Here is a 21,139-nt window from a genome sequence, read left to right on the forward strand (position 1 = left end):
GAGCACCCAGAGCCGCCCCAGCGCTGCACATGGCAGGGGGAAGCTGCTCATCCCCAGGAAAACGGGTTAACGTAGGCTCAGATGTCTCAGTCAGACCGCCTGGCTGCTCTCCAGCCACAGTCACCACAAAGACTCAATTCAAACGCTCTTCCTATCTGGCTTCAGCATCTTGCACAAAGAACAGAAAACATCTCACATAAGGCGCCTCTGCCAAAATGCGGGAAACGAATCCGAGGGCACAGGCCGTGCCCGCCACATCTGCGCTCTGCATGGCAGCTGCCCGGCCTCCTGCTGCCGGGCCCAGGGAGGGCCGGGGCCATGGCATGGCATGGCAGGCATGGGACGGAGGGAGGGCTCTGCCTGCCCTGGCCTTGCTGTGGGGGAGCATGAGCAGCTGAGCCCTGTGTGCCCTGAGTGCCCCCTGCACCCTATGTGCCCCTTGAGATCCATGTGCCCCTGAGATCCATGTGCCCCTGAGCTCTATGTGCCCCTGAGCTCTATGTGCCCCTGAGCTCTATGTGCCATGAGCTCTGTGTGCCCCCTGAGATCCATGTGCCCCTGAGCTCTATGTGCCCCTGAGATCCATGTGCCCCTGAGATCCATGTGCCCCTGAGCTCTATGTGCCATGAGCTCTGTGTGCCCCCTGAGATCCATGTGCCCCTGAGCTCTATGTGCCATGAGCTCTGTGTGCCCCCCGCGCCCTCCCTGCAGTGGGGAGGGGGCACAGCTCTAAGTCACAGGCAGAGTGACGCTGGCATGGCGAGGGTTGGCCCAAGCAGAAGCAGCCTAAGAGCCACGTTAACACTGTCATCTTAACATCTGTAGGCTGTTGCCCTCTTGACTTAAGTGCTGCATAAACACGAAGGGAGAAAAAGCTTGACCTCGTCCCCGAATCCTTCCCATGGCTCCGTAAATACTCGCTGCTGATGCAGGCAGGGCAGTCGGAGGGAGGCTTCTCTCAGCCCCTGTGTCTGCAATGCAGATGCACAGCCCACAGGCCTGGAGGTGCTCTGTGAACCACTCCAATGGCCACGCTGCTGCCCCACCACGCTCCCACGGCTGTGGTTGCTCCGAGGCACGTTTTACAAATGCAGCAGTTGTTTGGGGGGATTTTGAAGGGCAGGATGGTGATCGAGTACCATTTCTTAAATCCTGTATTTATACAACGTCAAAGACTCCAGATGGGCTGGGCTGAATCCAAGCCCCGAGTGTTCTCCAAAACATCTCCATTTCTGAGCTGGTTCCGAGCCAGCTCCATTTCAAGCTGCCTCTGGGTAACGTGGAACCTGGACTTCTTGATAGCAGACAAGGGAAAAATAATCTTTCCTACTCAACATGCGCAGTATTTGATTTTTACAGTTTGTTTCTTTTAAAGTTTCATCCATCTGAAAGACTCATTAGAAGTTTTATTTAAATATTTCATAACAAAAGTGCTCAAGTTCTGCTTGCTGGCCCCTGCTGCTCGTTCTCCCCCTCCTCACTCCAGGACATTTTTTATGGGGGGAAAGCATTTCATTTTCAGCATTAAATGAACAGAAGGGAGAAAAGGGAAAGAAGCAGGGAATAGTTTTTAATCTTGCTTTGAAACAAGCATTCCTCACTCAGGACAGAGACAGGGCTGAAATTACGTCAGAATAGAACCCGGAGAATTCAGGAAAAGGTTTTGGAGCCTCCTACGACCGAAAAGTCAGAGTAAAAGTCACCCCAGCATTTGAGCGCCAGCATCAGAGGAGGAAGATTCTGAAAGCATGCAGCCTACATGTGGTGCAACAATTGTCTGCTTTCACAAAACAACAAAAAGCAGGAAGAGAAAGGAATTCAAACACAGCACTAGAAAACAAATCTCTGTGAATTTAAGTCTTACCTTGGTGAACCCTATTTGCTCCTTCCGAAAATTTTCCAAAGGTTTGATCAGCAAATCACTAGCATTCTGTACCTAACATGCAGAGAAAGGAACACTGTAATCACAGGGCACAGATTCATTTTCTCCGTAATAAAGGCTGAGCAGGGCTGGAAGCCAAGAACTCCTTGATCTTTTCTAAACGAAAGTCTTTTCTGGCTCCAAACTTGTGCTCTGTCCACAGGTGAAGTCTCTTAACCTCCTGTATCCGCTTGTTTCCATTTGTAATGCATGGAAAACATGAACCACAGCCCATGAAGCTTTGCGAAACTCTGGTAATTAGCAAAAGGGTTTCTCCCCCCCCCCGCCATATGCACGTGCACCAGCAGATAGTGAACCAGATCTCTCTCCCGCAAATTTGTTGTTACTCCCATGAAATCCCCAGGGCCAACCTGCCAGAGCTGGAGCCCCTCAGGACGTGCACGGTGCCAGCTGCAGGCATGCAGCCAGGCAGGCTTTGCTCCTGGTGCCCCTGCAGGCCCAGCACCAGAACCAGGCTGGGAGCCCTCTGTTCAGACAGCACAGCTGCACTCCCTCCTGCAGGCCCAGCATTCTGCTGTACGAGCCCTACTTCCATGACAGCACCACGGCTGCTGTGTGTCAAACTGGTGAAAAAGGGAAGCCTGCCCTGCTCTCCCGTGTTTTACAGAAGGGAGAGGCGAAGAGAAGGGGATATGACACTGCACTGGTGCAGCCCGTTCAGGCAGCTTAAAGCTAGTGAACATGACGACAGTATGAAACATCCTGTGAGAACTACTGTAAAGAGACTGGTCCTGCAACTGGAAGGCAAAACCAAAAAAATTGGAAAAGTCAGCTAAGTTCCATGAAAGCATCCATGACTGCTGGAACGATCCCTTCCACTCACTTACCCATGGCAGAACGAGCCATTGCCTGGGCTGTAAATAATACAGATATATCATGCTGTTCTCCTGCAGCCTGTAACTGCGTTCTTCCCAGTGCCCTCCCTGCCCATGGGCACACAGGGCATCGCAGCAGTGCCCCACTGGTGCTGCCAGGCATGAGCTCCCACTGCTGCACGAGGCAGGAGCAAACAGAGCCAAGCAGCTAATTCCTGGCATGCTGTAAAAGCTCTCCACCGAGCCCAACCTTCGTGTTTTTCCTGGAATTAAGAGCGAAATGGAAAGCCAACACTAGCTCTGTGTTGAGGAGTTTCGAAGATGAAGAGGGCACATGACAGCAGGGAGCAAATCTCCCTGCAGGAGCTGCGTGCAGGGAGGGCAGCGGCACAGCAGGACAGTGCACACTGCCACTGGGGAGAATGAAGCCAGAACTGCACCCAGAGCGAGCCTGGCAGTGCTGGGCTGTGCAGCAGAGTGGCTGCACAGCATGCAGGAGAGGTTGGGTGCTGGTGTGGAACATCCCATCCCGTCCAGCACCTCTCCCTCTGCTATTCAGGGCATGGGCTGCAAATACAGTGTCCTGCTGCTGTGGCTCCTGATGACAAGAAGCTTTACACCGAGCTGCGTGCTGCAGCTGGGCCACGATTTAGCATTTACAAGTTACAACCAGGCAGCAATTACCAGAAGGCTGTTAGGATCATCTTACCATCATTGATCTCTCGAGCTCTACCTCCTGGAGAAGCTCTGCGAACTCCTTGAAGGACTCAGCTGCAGGGAGAACAAAGATACAGTCAATGTGGCAATGCTGGACAGGCTGCTGGAAGGTGTGCAGAGCTCCTGTGCTGGGGCCATCCCCGCAGCCACGAGCAGAGCTCACCCCGCACTGCTGGACAGCCAGGAGCCATGAGCACTGCACAGCTGGGAGAGCTGTGGGGGCTTTGCTGGGCCACGACAAGACGTAAAAATTCCCAAACAGCAGAGATTATGTTCAGCAACAAAAAGCACAAAGTCGTTGTGATGAGGAAGGAAGGGCAGCAGCCGTTGAAAAGGTTTAGGTACTGACAGCGCTGCGCACAATGTTCAACAAGGAAACAAAAAGAATCTTAGGCAGCAGCATTTTTCTTGGAGTCCAACTGAAACAAGAATCGTATGAAACCTTTCCTTCAGCAAACTGAAAAAGCAAGATTTGTTCAGTCTGGTGGAAAAAAAGAGCAGGTGGGAACAGCAGAGCACCTTCCAGGAAAAGGGGCAATTATGGAGCAGAACATCCAGCCGTGCTCCCTGCCCCCCAAAGGGCAGAGCAAGCAAGCAGCTGACTGGTAGCGGGGCAGACTGCAGCCAGCTGCCACGGGAAACCCTTCCACCATGCAGGCAGTAACAGCACTGAAATGAGAAGTGCAGAAGCCCCAGCTCTGGGCAGCCATCTACCTGTACAGCGCGGCGGAGCCCCGGGGCTCTTCCAGCTGCATGAGCAGACCTGGGAACTGCGTGGGAGGGAGGAGCAGGCGCAGGGCCGTGCTGCTGGGAGATGCTCCCATGCACAGCCCCCAACTCCAGGAGCAGCAGCAGCACCTGCAAGCAGCACACAGCAGCGTTTTCTCTGTAATATCTACTGAAATCCCTTGCTTGCAGTTCAGGCTCTGCACTCACACCAAAGCATGCCAAGCAATACAAGGAATATCTGAGAACTAACCAAAAGGTGGCCCAGCAGAGCGGCTTGCAGCAGAGCTCTGGAGGGCAGCACCGAGGGCTCTCAGCAAGAACAGCCACGAGAGAATGAATGAACCACACACACAGTGAGGCACACGCAGCAATAGCTTGTGCCACAGATAAGGGACAAGATGCATTTTTGCCATATCTGCAAGCTGAGGGCTCCACATCCACAGGCAAAACCTTTGGAAAAGCACCTGTCCTGCTGGAAGCTGCTGTGATGCTGCAGTGCAGTGAGCCAGCGTGAAATTGTGGAGCTACAGGACTCGATCTACAGCTGCTGAGGCAGACACAAAGCAGAGAAACCACAACCTCGTGATGCAGTCACTCAGCTGGCACCATCAACACACAGCACAGCTCTCCTGACGAGTCAGTGCTTCCTGAGTTCTGCTCCACGGTAAGGATTGAGAGCCCCATGCAGCAGCGTCCCTGCAGCACACTGTCCCGCTGCAGGGCTGGCAGGAGGACTTCCTGTGGTTACTCACAGCTGCATGAAATCCAAGGTGCACACACAGGCACCAGGAGCCAAGTGCAAGGAGCCTGAGCTAGCAAAGGAATTAACACAGGGCGGAAAGGCCTCCAGCCATGGAGTTAAAGGGAAAATGTCAGCGCCTAGAATGTTTTGCTGGATGTGCATTTCTTCCCCTGCAGGAATACAGGCCACACAGCAGCCCCCAAACACATCCCACGGCTCCCGCTGCAGTGCCAGCATTGGAGTCTCGACCCACAGCACCCAAAACACTGCCTTGGGTGCATGGGTGTCAGCTGTGTCTGCCTCACGAAAAGAAGAAAGGGCAACACCAGTTGTATTTACAGATTAAACACGTTCCCCAAAGGGCGATAACAGCTCAGTCATGTTTTGCTTCGTTCCCATATCTGTGCATCAGAGCAGCTCCTACGCTCACACGCATCTGTGTTCTTCAGAAGCCTGACAGCTTCTGGAGCTGCTATGGAGATGCCAACACCCTGCTCATGTTTTGGGAACAAGAAAGACTTGCAGAGCAGCTCAGCCCTGAGCAGATGCTAGAGGTTTGCTGTAAGAGGAGGAGCACAATACAGACATTTTCATACCAGGTGATACGGGCCTCTTCTCAAAAAAGCAAAACAAATATTTCCCAGCAAAGACAGAAAAGGGTTTTGCTGCTTTAAGTGTCTTACATCTCCTCTTCTCTCCGCTCCCCATACAGCTGTTTGCTTTAAACCCCTCTGCCCCCCCAGGGTTCTTCAGAATGCAACAGCTCTCCCTGCATTACCCAGATGTGTTTGGAAATGCAGCACCTCTATTTCCATTAGGTTTGGAAGCTGACTCAATTCCAGTAAGCTTCACCTAGCAACTTTCCATAAAGGGAATTAGATTTTGAAGGGCACACCACAATCCGCTTTGAACAGCTTTAAATAACACAACCAGCAGAGCAGGCTCTACTTCCTTCCCCTTCCTGCCCCAGCTGAGACCTGACATCAGCATGTCCCACTTGCAGCCCCCTGCAGCCTGACAGAAGATGCCATTATTTCAGAAGTGCCCCACAGCCTCCACTGCAGTGGGAGATTTCCTGCTGCCCCTGTGTGCCCCCTCCTGCCCCGGCCCCCCTAAAGCAATGCAGCAGCTCAGCCAGCAGCAGGAGCACTCAGAAACACATCGTGCTCAGGGTGCTCCTTGCATTCCTTGGGTGCAGCTGGCAGCTGTGCAACGTGCACTGAGGAGGGAGGAATCACTCTGGATTGCTGATCCCAAACCAGAAGTGTGGGGAGCAGACACCGACTGGGGACTATTTCCCATTCAACAACACATCCAACAGGATGCTGTTGCTGGCAGTCTGCAGCACGGGGCTGCCCTGCACTTGCAAGATGCCTGCAGCAGAGCCAAGCAGCAGGGGCAGCAGCATCCGCTGGGCTGAGGACACGAGGCAAAGCACCTCATGCTCCCTCTGCACTGGAAACGGGGGTTGAGCCTCAGGAGCACCAGGGGAGGGGACAGCAGCGTGCTCCTGCAGCACAGCGTGTCAGTGCTGGTTGGGCACAGTGGGACCATGGAGAGCCAATGTGAGTTGCCGCTGGGCTGAGGAACCTGGTCCCGGTTCTGTTCAGAAACAATCAGCATAGGCAGATTCCTAAAGAAAGAGACCTTCTTAGTAAGTGAAAGTTTGCATCAAAAAGAAGAAAACTCACCAATATTAATCTCGTCATCTGTTAGGGTGTCACCAATAAAATCAAACTGAAAGGACTGCAGAGTCTGGGAGAACTTCTGTACTGCCGAGGAGTAACCTGGAAAAGGGCAAAGAGATGGCTGTGTTCTTACAGTGGTTATACAGAACCCTTAGGAAATTTACTCTGAGTGGAAAAATACAACATTGAGTGATGTGGTTAGAAGCAACCCAGTGTCACCATGAATTTGCTTTTGGTTGCTTAGCGTAGAGGCAGAAATAATCACGAGGAAAGCGCAGGACCCAAACCAAGAGCCCCGGGGGTCAGACACTGCAGCAGCTGCCGAGGGAGCTCCCGGCCCCAGGCAGGGACACTTCCTGAGGTGCTGCAGCTCAGCCCCAATTATTTTTGGACTTTGCAGAGACATTTCCAGCCAAAGGGATCCTTTGTGTCCTCGCATCCTGTGTGGCTGCTGCGCAGCTTTCTGAGTGGCTCCTTTGTTTACATGGCTCTGATTACATTGGCAGAAGAGCTCCTCGGGGACGGGGCGGCATGAATGCAGGACAGCCCCAGCCGAGGCAGCGACCTGCGGGGTGGCAGCCGGAGGGACACGGCCACGGGATGGGATGGCAGCCACGCATCAGTGCTGGCGGTGCGGCCTCCTTCCAACAGCAAACACCTGAGGCACAGACAGGCTGACCTCACCTTACCTACAGCCAACAGGGTGTGGACGCTAACGCAAAAGCAAATGAATCATTTCAGACTTTGGTTTACGGCTGTTTTCCCTGAGTTTGGACTGCACAGAACCAGACCGGACCCCTCGGTGGAGGAGCACCGGGGTCGGAGCTCTGAGAAATTCAGGAAGTTACAAACGTGGAAGAGGTGAAGGAGCAGAGGTCAGTGTGCAGAGAATGGCCAAAAATGAGAGTTCTGCACAAAAATATAAATCAGTGAGGAACTGCCCCTGCTTAAGTCCAGGCTGCTATCATAGAATCACAGAATCACAGAACGGCCTGGGTTGCAAAGGACCTCAATGCTCACCCAGTTCCAACCCCCTGCTGTGTGCAGGTCGCCAACCAGCAGCCCAGGCTGCCCAGAGCCACATCCAGCCTGGCCTCGGATGCCTGCAGGGATGGGGCATCCACAGCCTCCTTGGGCAACCTGTTCAGTGCCTCACCACCCTCTGGGGGAAAAACTTCCTCCTCATATCCAACCTAAACCTGCCCTGTCACATCTGCATTTATGGCCTGTAGAGAGGAAGAGGACACAGAACTGGAGGCTCAGCACAGCCCTGAGCCACTCACTGCTACTTGCAGCAGTTTGCTCAGAAGGGTCAGAACTTTGCCCTTCAATGGGCAGATTCAAGCCTGAATGTGGCCATTTAGCAACCAGCTGCTAGGAGAGCCTGAGAGCGTCAATGGGTGAACTCTGGCACAGAATGATGTCATTAATTTGGTGGAAAACCTCCGCAAATAATTCACTTTCAGTGCCCGCAGCGCTCAGTGCATTCACATGCTGAGCCCAGAGGCTCCTATTCACTCCTTACTCAGGCAGAGCTTTGTTCCTCCCTGCTAACCATCCCCTCGCTGGCAGCCCATGGCTGCCCCAGCACCTCCCACTGCTGCCCACACCTCGTGGGTCTGTCAGCCCTGACCCTGGCCCTGACCCCAACCCCAGCCCCGACCTGGACTGAGGGACCCGCAGCACTTTTCCCTCGTGGTGTCAGCCAGCACTGTGCCCTGCTATCACAATGTTCCTTGGCCAGCTGAGTTCCTTTATTCCTTTTTTATAGGAATGGGGTAGGGCAAGAGCAGAGGATTTGAAAAAGCCAAACGCAATATATTCGAAACCAGAAAAAAAGAAACCGTGTAACTGATTTAAGTTACATTTTCCTTTCAAAAAGCTGTCTGGCCTGGAGTTTTACTTGCCAAGCTTCAAGCTGAAGCAAAGCCAGGTGGACAGGCTATAAACCACATCTCACGTTAGCTTAATGGCGAAAAAGGGCCAGAGCCCCTTAATGGGTCTGGCACCATTGGGTTTCATTTGACACAGGAATTTCTTCTCTTTTTGGAGGGATGCCCTCATCTCAATGCTGGCCCCAGCACCGCCTCCCCAGTCCTCATCCCAACCACACCTCAGAGCCCAGGGCTCCCGGCAGCTCCCAGCGACTGATCTCCTTCCTGCAGTACAGGAGCAAACCAGCACAATGCTTCAAGAACAACCACAGCCTCGGTGCCAGTTCCTGTTCTCTTCCTTTCTTCCCAGTATAGGGATTGCTGCACAGCACCATTTACTTCCCCTAAACAAACAGTCTTGGTGGCTTTCCATCCCCACAGAAAACTCCCAACATGAATCAAGGCCAGGTTGCTGCTGTGATCCACTCGGAATCCACACAGCGAAAGCCACTGCAAGAACAAGGGTGGTGGGGCTGTCACCACATCCCCGGCATGCGCTGCCAGCACAGGGAGCTGCCACCTGGGCAAGGCTCCGTGCACGAGCATGTTTTCTGGATACAAAGGTGAGGAGTGCCCACGGAACAGCCTTTAAGGTGCCCTGGCCAGAAGACGAGCACAGGGGCAGGGAAGCAGGAGGTGCCAGTGCTTGCAGATGGATTCTGCGCAGACAGCAATCACGCCGGGTCTAGGGTTAGGAAGGAACTGAATCAGCTGCAGGGAGAAGCGGTGCTGTTAAGGTCTGGCATGGCTCTCAGAGATCACTTAATGGAAACCAGATTCCTACAGACCAACATTACTTGTCTTTACACACGTATGAAGCCTTGGCTGAACACTGATTTCTGACAAATCCTACATATACACTATAAAGACAGCACTGGGTACTCTTATAGTAAGAAAACCACTATTGTTACGATGGGAGTTTATTGGCAAATGAAAGCAGGGATGGTTCTGGCACCTGCCCCAGCTGCAGAAGCGCCTGCTGGCAGCCAGCAGGAGCAGCACGAGGGCTGTACCCGCGATGCACAGGGGCCCCCAGGCACAGCATCTGCATTTTCCCTCATTTTCCTCCCCTCTGATGCAAACACACGGCTGCCAGGCGTGCAGCTCCTGCCCACTCCCAGCCTTCCACGCTCACAGCACAGAGCTGGCAGTGACAGCCCCGGGGTCTGCTCGGCCCCAGCAGTGTGCAGGGAGCAGAGAGGAGCGGGAGCACGGTGCTGTAACTGCAAACCAGGACAGCACATCAGAAAGCAGGCACAGCTCATCCTGTCCAACGCCGGAACATCTGATGGCTTCATGTCAGCATTAAGGCCCTGCTGGCTCAGCACAGCTTGTTTCCGTGGAAACGCAGCAAAATGAATTCGATCAGAAATCCTTTAGGACTCCCTTCCTTGCAGTGTTCAGCACACGGTGCTGGCTTTCACAACCTGTGGCCACAGTAACCTGCTCTTCTAGGAAAGATGAGGTCCAACCACTCAGCAGAGGACAGAGCTGACCAGCAGCATCCGGCCAAGGCAGGCCAGTGCAGCCCCTGCACGGACACGGGCACTGCAGAAGGTCACGTCGTTATATTTATGCGTACATAAAATCATCTCCAGAGATTGCAGCTACTCAAGGACGTGCCCCGGGTCCCACAAAAGGCTTCAGCAAAGAAAACAGGGTTTCTCATCCCAAACATCCCAAACATCCATGGGATTATAGTGGTCCCCTGCTGCCAAGTGAAATGTGTCGCTGTGTTCCCAAAACCAGAATGCCAGCAGTAGCTGCTGGTGATGGCTGCAGGGCCACCGGCACCTCTGTGCTCCTGCAGGGCTGGGCTGTGCTGCCTCGTGTGAGCCAGACACGGGGTGATCTGGGTGTGAGGGATGCACCCACATTCTTCCTCAGCTTTGGTCACTTCAGAACTTTTTCTGCAGGGAGCTGTGCAACGGGATACGCAGGGCGCGAGAAACTCCTCTTCCATGAGAAAGAGAGGGCTGTAAGCCCTGCAGGGGAGAGAATGTCTCCGTTGTTAGTAACTCCCACTGAATGATTTTGCAGGGAGTTCACGATAAAGGAGTTCATCCGTCCATGCTGCGGTCCAAGAGCGGAGGTTTCACACGCGTGCCCAGCCCCGCTGTCAGAGCACTGCCCGCAGCACAGCTTGGCCAGTCGGCACAGCGTGCAGGGCTGTGCAGTCACACAGCGTGCACTGACTCCACCAAATCCCCAAACGTCGTCCCACCAACATACCTCAGCTCTGAAATCAATGGAGCTGCCCTGGCTGCACACAGATGTGTCATTAAGGCCGTGAGTAATCAGCCCTGACTCAGTGCCTTCAGGAACAGTGCTTACAGCTGCCTGAGCACAAAAACATGTTGATTTTTTTCAGATGAGAAAAAGAAAGAAAAATCTTCCGGATAGCCTTGTAGGCAGTTCCAAAGGCACAGAAGTGCCTCGATAAGGAAGCAGTGCCCCAGTGCTCGGTGCACGAGAGATGCTTATAGGCAGGTAATTAAAACGGCCCATCTCCGGGCAGACAGCACTCCGCTTTGACACAGGCAGGTTCTCTGCAGGCGCCCTGCAGCCTCCTGGATCTGTGGGAATTCACATTTCACAAAGGCCTCTCTTCGAATGCTGACTTGGGTTTTCCATCTGCCAGAAACAAATGGCCACACGATGCGAGAGCAAACCCAGCAGAACCCCACACAGAGCTCCACAGCACCAAGGCTGCTCCCAGCCAGCTCCAAGGAGCCCTCCAGCCTTCCAGCACTGATGTGGGCAATGGATCAGCTCAAGCAACGCAACAAAAGAAGGAACAAACCCCCTAGAAGTGCAAACAAGCAGAGGCTGCTCCCTGGCCAGGCAGGGCACAGGTTCCTACTGCTGTCCCACAAAGAGCCGCACCGCACATCACTGCTGCTGCAAAGTCACTTCTGCTGCGTTGGCACCAGTCACAAACTAACGCTGCTCACCGCAAGCAAGAGGCAGAACTCGGCTCTGAATGCTCGACTCCTGAAAGAACAACATTTCACCTCTGGCATTTTTATGGCATTTTGACCTGACCCACAGGTTCTGCAAAGCTGGAGCAGTTCGTTCAGCAAAACAGGAAAAAGGCAGGAGGCGGCCAGGACAGAACACATGGCTCACTGAAATGCAGGTTCAAAATGGTTAGCAGCCTTAGAAATTAGCAAAAACATGGAAATGTGAGCTAAGAAATGCTACAACTGCAGTTTATCTCAATCCTGTACGTCCAGATCCTCATCCAGTATGTCAGAGGGAAAACAACCACATCTTCATTCACTTTAACCCCAGGTTTACACAAGGGTTGCATTCAGGATGAGTTCTACAGCCCCAGAGGATCACAGGAGCTGATGAGTGTCCTGCTGCTCTGTGCTCAGTGCAGTCTGCCCACTTCTCCTGCTGCTCCCCAACCAAGCCCACATAGCACAAAAGCCCTGGGTCAGAGCTTGGCTCCAGCACGGCCCGATGCTGAGGCAATGCGTGTCTTTTGTCTTTCACCTGAGTTACAGTGATGTGAAGGAAAACGTTTCATGGTGCACCAAAGGGCTGCAGCCACGTTTCCTTCTCAGTGGGGTCTTCTTTCCAGCCCTGCATAAATTTCAGCCTACCCACTGTCTAAACCAAAGAACCAGTAGAAGAGGAAATTATTCATACCCTCTCTGGAGTTTATTAAACTCGAGCAATGAAAGAGAGCCTTCTGAGGGCCCGAACACGTGAGGAATGCTGCCCTGCTGCTGCTCTGCAGGCACAGAGCTCGGGACGAAGGTGGGGTGGTGTTTCTGCAATGAGGAGAGCAGCAAATCCTGACGGTGCTGCAGGAGGGGCCGGCAGTGCCTGGGGCAGCTCCTGGCTCCTGCTGACAGCAACTGGAGCAGCTGGGCCATGTGTGCAGGTGGGAGCAGGGTGCAGTGGGAGCTGGCTGCCGGCCCCACTGGGTGTACATCCATACCTACCAATGCAGGCATTTCTCCATGCATTACCCTGCTGCCGTCCTTTTCTGAGCCCTCCCTAGCTCTGCAGACAGGGCATCACGGTGCTGAGCAGCCTCTCTGCAGGGAACACGCTGAGCCAGGGCGAGCAGACGGTGTTTTAGGAAGGGCAACCTGAAGGGAGGAGGCCCTGCGGACACCAGGCGTGCCTGTTGATGGCAGCTCCGGCCAGCGCCACGCAGGACAGGGCTGGCCATCAGCTGCAGGCGGCGGGCAGCAGGAGGGTGTGCTCTGCGAGCCGCAGCTCCCGGCAGCTCCCCGCTGCACAGGCAGTGAGAGAACAGCGAAAACAAAGACGAAAACAAGAGGCTCTTTTCCGGGGCAGAGCGCAAGCAGTCCCCGCAGGGAGGTCTCATGATCAACAGCGCTGGCGGAGCCGTCCCAGCCCAGGCTCCGAGACCGGGGGCACGAGCCGGCCCGGCGCTGCCTCCGTCACACAGCACGGCTCAGCCCTCGGTGGGACCGTAGAGCTGCCTGACGGCAGGGCCAGGCAGGAGCCCGGCGCGGCGCTGCCACGGGCTGCAGCCCTCACGTCTGGCCGCTTCCCGCCCACGGCCCACAGCGCGGCAGGGTCTGCAGGCTGCACCCCGCATCACCCTGACTCACTGCAAGCAGCCGGGCACCGGCCACGAACAGAGCCCTGCCCTGGGACACCGGGGAGCCAGCGAGGTCCCAGCAGCGATGGGGCTCCTCTGAGAAGTGCTCTCCCTCCTCCCACAGCCGCACAGCACCTCGGGCACTGCCGCAGGTTTCCCTTCGGGCCCGGTGCCGTGCAGGGACAGCTGCTGCTGCGGACCTGCAGGACCTGCCTGGCACCCGACAGCTCGGCTGCAGGCCCTGATTGTCCTTCCTTGTTTTCACAGCTGCGCTGTTCAGTAAGATTAATGAAATTATTCCTGTTCAAAAAAGATCCGGGCTCAGCACTTTGTAATCAGTGCTGGCTGGAGGAACAGAAACCAGACAAAAACAGAGGGGGAACACTGCAGAGCGCAGCTCGGAGGCTGCCATGAAGGCTGTTCCACTGTCCAACTGCTTTTATCACCACTTAAGCAGCACATGACCGTGGCTGTACGTTTACCTGGATGCAGAACTCAGAAAGGGCGTCGGCTACAAAGGGCCTTTCTGAGCGCGTCCAGAAACACAAACCCAGCGGGACCTGAGGGTGGCGTTGCCCAGCAGAGGGATCCTGACAGCAGCCAGCGTTCCGCAGCCCAGAGTGAAACCATGGAGAACTCCACGCCACCAAAAGGAGAAGTTTCCAAAGCCTTATACCTCACAATCACCAGCTGCTCCTATAGAACAAAACCTTTATTTCATGCTTAGTGATCGGTGCCTGCTGAACTTCACCAGCAGTCTCCTTTTGCATGTTCAACATTTGTAAAGCAGAGCTAGTTGTCCATGGGACAAAGTTGGCCATTCTTTGCCTTGGAATATCAGGGCTCTCCAGACTGCACAGAAACTTTGTAATTCTCAAGCCCAAGCGCCCAGCAGCTCATTTTGGGGACAGGGCACAGCTTTTATGGTCAGACACCCACAGCACGGGGACGTCCGTGGCACAGGACGCCCATGGCCACGGTCAGCTCATTTGTGCAGGCAGCAGCTCCTGCTGAAAGCAGCCCAGACGCACACCTCGGGGCTGGGGGATGAGCCAGAGGGCAGCTTGGAGCTCCTCCCTCCTGCGGCACAGCACGGCACAGCACTGCTGAAGCCACCCACAGAAAGCTGGCAGGCAAACGAGGAAGCCACATCTGTAGTTACCAGCGTGCTACCAACAGAATTATTAACCAAAGTATTCAAAACATTTCTCAAGGAAGAAGACAGAAAAGCTGAGTCTTCACTTGGTGACTCAAGAGGAAACGCTTTAGTCAGCAGCAGCACTGCTGCGAGCTGCGGATTTTCAGACACGTTACAAAACATGGATAACACCCACATCCTTCCAGAGAGCGGGCCAAGAACGGCAACAGAACATGGAAGAAACGCTGCGTCTCATGTGTGGCAGAAGAGCAAATGCACTTAAACACATGAAAGCTCCCCAGTGCTGTGATCCTGCCCGCGTGACGACGCAGGCAGCTGATCTCAGGGCTCTCACACTGCCATCATCCCCATTTCCCAGGAAAGCAGGTGGCTGTGTGCCTGCTGGCTGAGCTCCCTGTGCAACGGGTGCTGCTTTCCTGCGTGGCACAGCACCGGGAAGTAGATTGGGGTGCAGACCCGGGCTGGGAAAAGACCCCCCAAAATACTGCGTGTTGGCTTGCTTTAAGCGGGATGAACTGGACCACAACACGCCCCAGCAGCATCTGTGCTGCAGCACCAGGGGACGGGGAGAGGCAGGAAGAGCTGCCTGGTGCTTCCCACCCCAAACCCTCCCCAGGAGGCGCCTGCAGCCAGCAGCAAGCAGCCCTGCCCAGAGCTGCAGTGTGGGCACGAGGCTGTCCTGCTGTGCCCAGCAGCAAAGCGAAATCTAACAAATGCACAGCGAGGAGCTCCAGCCCAATGGAAACTTCTGTCTCACTCCTGGAGCACACAGATACTGTGCATGCTCCTTTTCCTTCCTGCCTGCTTCTGCAGATTAGGTTCTGGGGGCAGCTTGCTTTGTTTTCTTTGTTAGTGAGCTTCTGATTAAGGCATATCTGTTTTAGATTTGCACCAACTTGCGACCTCCAATTCTGTGCACAGTGCCTAAATCCCAGGAAAATGAGCTCGTTTGCTGCCTGCTGGGCTGTGGGGAGTCCCCTTCATCCACCTGTCTGAACGCGGCACAGGATCAGAAGTGCTCAGCAGGGAGAGCTGGCAGTGGCCCGTGAGCTGCTCCGCTGTGCTGCCATGTGGACACACAAAGTACTTTGTAAGCCGAGCACTGCTTCAGCATTGCACTTGGGCTTGAGTTCCATCCCTCAGGAAGGCAGAGAGGGGTCCAAAGGAAAAAACGATGAGATTTCTCAGTGAGAGGAACCAGGTGTGGTGGGTACCTTTACGCACATCCAACCACATCGGTGATCCAAAGCCAAAGCACTTTCAGCCCCCTGCTCGTACCAGCACTGCAGCACAGTGTGCAGACAACAGGATGTGCTGAGCCCTGCCTGCTGCCCCTGCTGCCATCCCACCCCACAGCAGACGCTGCAGGCGGCCGTGCACAGCACAGAGGTGCTCAGGAGCTCGCAGCTCCCTTCAGAGCTATGTGAAGGCTCTCGTTCTGTCCCTGTGTTCTTAGAGGCAGAGGAGAGACGTGGTAAAAGAATGGTCCTTGTTAGTATGTCCTCCACACCCTTAGTTTACAGAGTGTAAACTGCTGGATCGAAGAGGTGTCCCATATGCAATTTATTGTTTTTAAGCTGGTTTGCTATCTTTTCAGACAATAAAAGCTGAGAAATTAGGAGACAAAATTGAAGTTATCAATAGTAACACCACGAAATTCTGAAAACCTTCCTATTAGGGCTAGGACAAGTGTTGGAAAATGATGGCTGCAGTAGCCAAGCAGGGAAGGATGGAATTCTCAGCACGTGCCAGTGGGCATCCGAGCAGCCCTGGCTGAAGAAGAGCAGCAAGGAGCAGGAAAATGTAAGCAGATATTACTGCTAGAGGGGAGTGCTGTATTTTCCAGCAAGTCATTTTTCCCCTGCAGAAGTCCAGGAACAGCTTAACATGAACTGCTATATCGTAACTCACTCCAGGAGAGAGGGGGGAAGGTGTTCCTGTGGCAGTGAGCCATCCCTGCCCCAGGGACATCCCAAGGCAGCTCCCTGCTTCAGGAACAGGCCAAAGGGAAAGCATGGGGGGCAAACAGCAGCTTTGTGCCTCAGGAGCTTCCAGAGCCCCCCGCCTCACATGGGCAGTGAAGAGGCAGGGCTCTGGACACGGGGCTGAAGCAGTTCATGCAGGAGCACTCAGAGCTGCCTGCTCCGTCAGCAGCTCCAGACAGGCTCCCTGCAGCGCTCTGCATCCCAAACACATTCCTCGGAAGCTGCTTTTATCGTTCCTGATAACGTGTCCCTGTGCTGCTGTAATGGCAAACACAGGGAAGGCAGACAGGCCAGGCTGAGCAGAGCCAGCCCACGCTCCCAGCACCCTGCCCATCACTGCAGGTCTGCTCCTGCACAGCTCAGTGCACAGCTGCCGATTTAGTGGAAGGTTGTTAGAGTTAGGGTAGTTTGGTTAGGTCGTGTTGGACTCGATGATCTTTAAGATCTTTTCCAACCTGGGTGATTCTGTGATTCTGAGCACAGGGAAGAGCGAGGATACAAGCAGAGGAGAGGAGAACAGAGCCGTGTTTGAGCAGTACAACGATCCTGGATGCTCTGCACACACACCTGACCAGCAAACTATTTACACAAAGCCTGCTTGGCTTCCAGATTCCCCCATGGGAGGCTGCAGGAATGGCCTTCTGCGAGACAGTGGGGCTCAGTGCCCCCACGTGGAACAGCTCAGTGCCCCCACAGGAGGGGCTCTGTGAACACTCACAGAAGGGTGCCGTGCACATCCCCTGAGGGCAGCACACGCTGGCTCATGCTCTGTGCAGAGTATCTCACTGCCAACTCAGCACAGAGCTCACCCCTGCCCACGCAGCTCCAGCACCCCAAGTGCCCACAGCCGAGGGGCACACAGGGCACGGAGCACCTTCCTCTTCCTCCCTTCTGCAGAGGAGCTTCAGCCTTGTTCGCACAGACAAAAAACAGTGTCTGGATCTAAGACACCGTGCCAACAGCCAGAAATCTCAGCTCCAGGGGTTCGAGCCTTTGTCTACAGACTGCACGTGAAATAGCACAGGGGGCTCTGCAGGAATCAGACAGGCACTCCAGGGTTGCTTTAATCTCATTACAGTATTTCATATTCTTGATACGCTGCTTTCTGCACTGTGAAGCACTGTCCCTTACGGCAGCACATGGATCTGTTGGGAGCTCCGATGGCCCTGCAGCTCTGGTGGCACAGAGCTCCATGCCAAGCAGTGCTGCTGGGGCTGCTGCACAGCACCGATGGATGTGAGCGGCTGCTTTGTGGAGACAAACACCTGTCTGCTCTCTTCTGGTACAAATCACTGTGCACTCTGCAGGCACAGACACCTCCGTGTGTTTCTCCATAGTGCTGTCTTCCCAGGATGAAACGCTCACACTGCCTGGAGAAGCTGCTTAACTGGCATGCAAATTCAGAAGCAATTTGCAAAACTACGCACTGTGCAGAAATGGATTTCAAAAGCATGCATGCAACATCTGCGTGAGATCTCAAAGCTCTTCAGCTTCAAAAGCCGGCTCAGACCTTTGTAGTGCTCACAATTAATAAAAACAGCCTCAACTTGACATTTATCAAACTCCACCTATACGCAATCGCACAAGAAGATCAAAGACCAGGAGAGATGGATGCTTCTGCATAAACAACACACACAGAAGAAAGCCACAAGCCCCACCAAGACAACAACAAAATGTAAAACGAGGCAGATACCGAGCCACAGAAAGAAAATGATGTAAATGATGTACTGCTACGACAGCAAGGTGTGCTTCCTGACGCACCGCTTGTGTCAGGGATTGCCACTGCAAGGAAGAGATGTGCACGGCACTGCAGAGCAGCCACCCTGCACACGTGGTTCTCTGCCTTTCACATCTGCGTGGTGAGCACTGCACCTTGTACCTGCTGGGAACAGCAACACGGCACTCCCAGGGAGGAGAAACACGGGCAGTGCACCTGGAGCTCCTCGTCCCCCCGCCTGCCTGCAGCTCGGGCAGCCCTGCAGCACACACGGGGACGTGGCTGCAGCAGCGCGGGGCATCCCACTGTGTGCTGCAGGGTGAGGGCAGCACGTGGGACTGAAACAGTCACTTGGCACTTCCAGCAGCCCTGAGCTCTTCTGGCACGAATAGGGAAAGATACGGCCAACTCTGCAACAAAAATCTCTCTTATTTTGTCTCAAAGTAACTTCCTTGCTATCTTTGAAGTCTAAGATCATTACATTACAATTGCCCAATATTTTGCTTTGCTGTAGTCAGTTCTATTTCTTGTTTGGCACCACCTTCTACTTTGCCATCTCAGTGTGCCCTGTGTACAGACAACTGCCTCTTTTTTCCAGTTGACAAAGAAGCACAGCAGCAGCAACACAGTGGTGGGACCAGCACAGGAACAGACAGTGGGAGCCGAGGCTGTACGGTGCTCAGGAGGGTTTCACACACTGTATTTCAATGACTAACGTGTCAGTGATGGATGGGGGAAAACGCCAACACACTCAGTTCTCCCGTACCCAGGAAAGGCTGGAGGGGCTCAACGCATTGACCACCAGGCTCACATCACTGCCCCCAGCCCCTCGCTGTCACACCTCACCCGCCCTGCAGCAGGGAGGGAGCTCTGCTACAGCTGCAACCCAGCACCAGGACATCCCTGCTGGAGGCACTTAACCCGGCACGTTCAGTCCTGTTGTGAACAGTCCAAAAACCCTCAGCGGAGGTCACTGAAACAGCGCTTTTTAGACCCTGGAGGCCCAGCCTCTGCTGCTACCACATGAAAGTTCACACCAGCAGGACTCTCATGTTCAGATTCTGTCAGAACACTCTTAAGATCTCCTTACTCAACAAGCGGCTTGACGCAACTTCAGCTTGCCAGACACTTCTGCAAGGAGAGGACGTGTGCACCAGGTACTGAGGACAGCCCAAAGCAGCAGCCCGTAAATCAGGGCTCCGCGGATCCTCACGCAGACTCACACTCACTTGTTTTTCCTATGACTTGGCAAATGGAAAACAAAAGACAGCTCTGGGCAGTTTCGGGGTTTGGGTCTACCTGTGGACTGCGGGCAGCAGACCCACAGAGGCAGTGTGCCTTTCTCCCCATACACCACGTGGATGCTGCATGTTGTGTGGGAACTGCTGAGGCCCAGCCTGAACCTCTGATTGAACACTGGGGAGAGGACTGGTCAGCCCTGGGAGCACAGGTGAAGGCAGTTCAGTGGTGTGACTGGAAGGAATGGAGCCTGGCTGCACCTCTCTCAGACCCCATTTAAGGGCTGACTGCGGCTGGGGAAGGATCTCTGGTTGGAGATTCCTCCCTCGTGGAGTTTTCCTGGGAGCTGGGATCTTCAGAGACAGGTGAGCACTTTCCTTTTTTCTTTGTAACACCTTTCCATTGCGCCGGTCCTTTTGTCACTGCACCTCCTGCACCACCTTTTAGCTGTGTTGGTCTGATTGTTACACGTGTGTAACGCACAGGGCACTGCCCCACCTCCCACCCCCCACAAGTGCCCTCCCACCTTTCCCTCAGCCCCACCCTCACCACCACTTTCTCTACATTTCATTGTCAGCTGTCAACTACAGACAGGAGAAAACCTGTTAGCTTTCACTGTAAATACTGACTGTAAGACTGGTGACTGCTAACAACCCTTCCCACACAAAACCTGAACAGCTCAGAGCCTTCAGCGAGCAGACAGGTCTGACGAGAGCAACCGGGTTTTGATTTGTTGTTTCTTTGTTGTGTTTTCCTGTCTGAGCAGAGATCTTTGGTTTCCTCTGCAGGACACCGGCATCCCACCAAACTGTGACGCTGGTGTTCGGGCCACGGCAGCCTTCGTCACAGCTGTTTTCCAGCTGGGCACACACACACAGGCTATGCCAGACACAGCCCCAGTAACACAGAGCCCTGAGCTGCTCTAAACAAAAGGGCGGCTGCTAAACCTGCTAACACAAACCCAAACCAAGCAGACAAGGAAAGCAGCACACCAACACACCCTGCACTGCAGGTTCTCCTCTCTTCCCTTGGCCTGATGCACGCGCAGCACTAACAGCAGCATCTTGGGCTCTATTCTAGGCTTCTGTAGTAACAGCTGAGACGCAAGGGACAGCACTGGGAAAGTGCATGCATTGGTCCCAGCACGGACAAAAGGCAGTAGGTGTGGGGCTGGGACACAGCAGACCCCTCTGGGGGTCAGAGGGCCTCAGTGCTTCTGAACGAGCAGCTCCCTTAGAGCCGGCACCGAAGTCCGCGTGTGGTCAGATACCATTCGATACCGTTCTCATCGCTATTCAGAAAGGAACAAAATAATACACGCGCAAAGAGAAGAACTGCGGGCCGAGCTCTCCCAGTTCTACGACGCTCCGATGCCGTGACTGCAGAGGCTGGCCGTGCCGGCACCTGCGCGCTCCGCCTGTGAAGGACGCGGAGCGCCGCCACCGAGCGCGGCTGTGCCGTCCTTAAGCAAGGCGCTGCGGGAGCTCGGCAGCCCTGCCTGCAGCCCGGGAGCCCTGCGTGGGCACCGGCACACTGCGCTCCTAAAGGCACCGCGGGCAGCGCACGCTCCAGAAGCACGAGGTGCAATTACGTTCCAGAAAAAGCATTCTTATTTAGGGAGCGCTGGGAATAGAGAGAGACCGGTCGTCGTTCTATTGTTCCCCATTGCATCCCGGTCGCAGCGCGGAGCCGCGGGGCAGCGGAGCCGGGACTCACTGCGGATGGCTGCGATCAGCGCGTTGCCGTCCTTGATCACGTCCTTGATGAACTTGTTGGTGCGCTCCAGCTCCTGCTCGTAGCATTTCAGCCGCTCTCGGAAGTCGGGGCTGTCCAGGTAGCAGTCGCTGAACTCCAGCGGCGGGTGCCCCATGGCTGCGCCGGGCA

General features: G+C 54.5%; 1 protein-coding gene across 1 annotated transcript in view; it reads right to left on the minus strand.

The window, feature by feature from the left end:
• OPHN1 (oligophrenin 1) overlaps nt 1-21,133 on the minus strand; it is a 48,151-nt gene extending 27,018 nt beyond the window's left edge. Inside the window, exons 1-4 of the mRNA XM_010715108.1 lie at nt 20,972-21,133; nt 6,637-6,732; nt 3,467-3,528; nt 1,865-1,936 (exon numbers count right to left, since the gene is read on the minus strand). Coding sequence (XP_010713410.1) covers nt 1,865-1,936; nt 3,467-3,528; nt 6,637-6,732; nt 20,972-21,125 — 384 coding nt within the window. The 5' untranslated portion in view covers nt 21,126-21,133. The remainder of the gene's footprint in view (nt 1-1,864; nt 1,937-3,466; nt 3,529-6,636; nt 6,733-20,971) is intronic.
• Between the last annotated feature and the right edge of the window lie 6 nt (nt 21,134-21,139).

The sequence above is a fragment of the Meleagris gallopavo genome, chromosome 9 (genome assembly GCF_000146605.3).
Source record: "Meleagris gallopavo isolate NT-WF06-2002-E0010 breed Aviagen turkey brand Nicholas breeding stock chromosome 9, Turkey_5.1, whole genome shotgun sequence".
In the NCBI taxonomy this organism is placed as follows: Eukaryota; Metazoa; Chordata; class Aves; order Galliformes; family Phasianidae; genus Meleagris; species Meleagris gallopavo.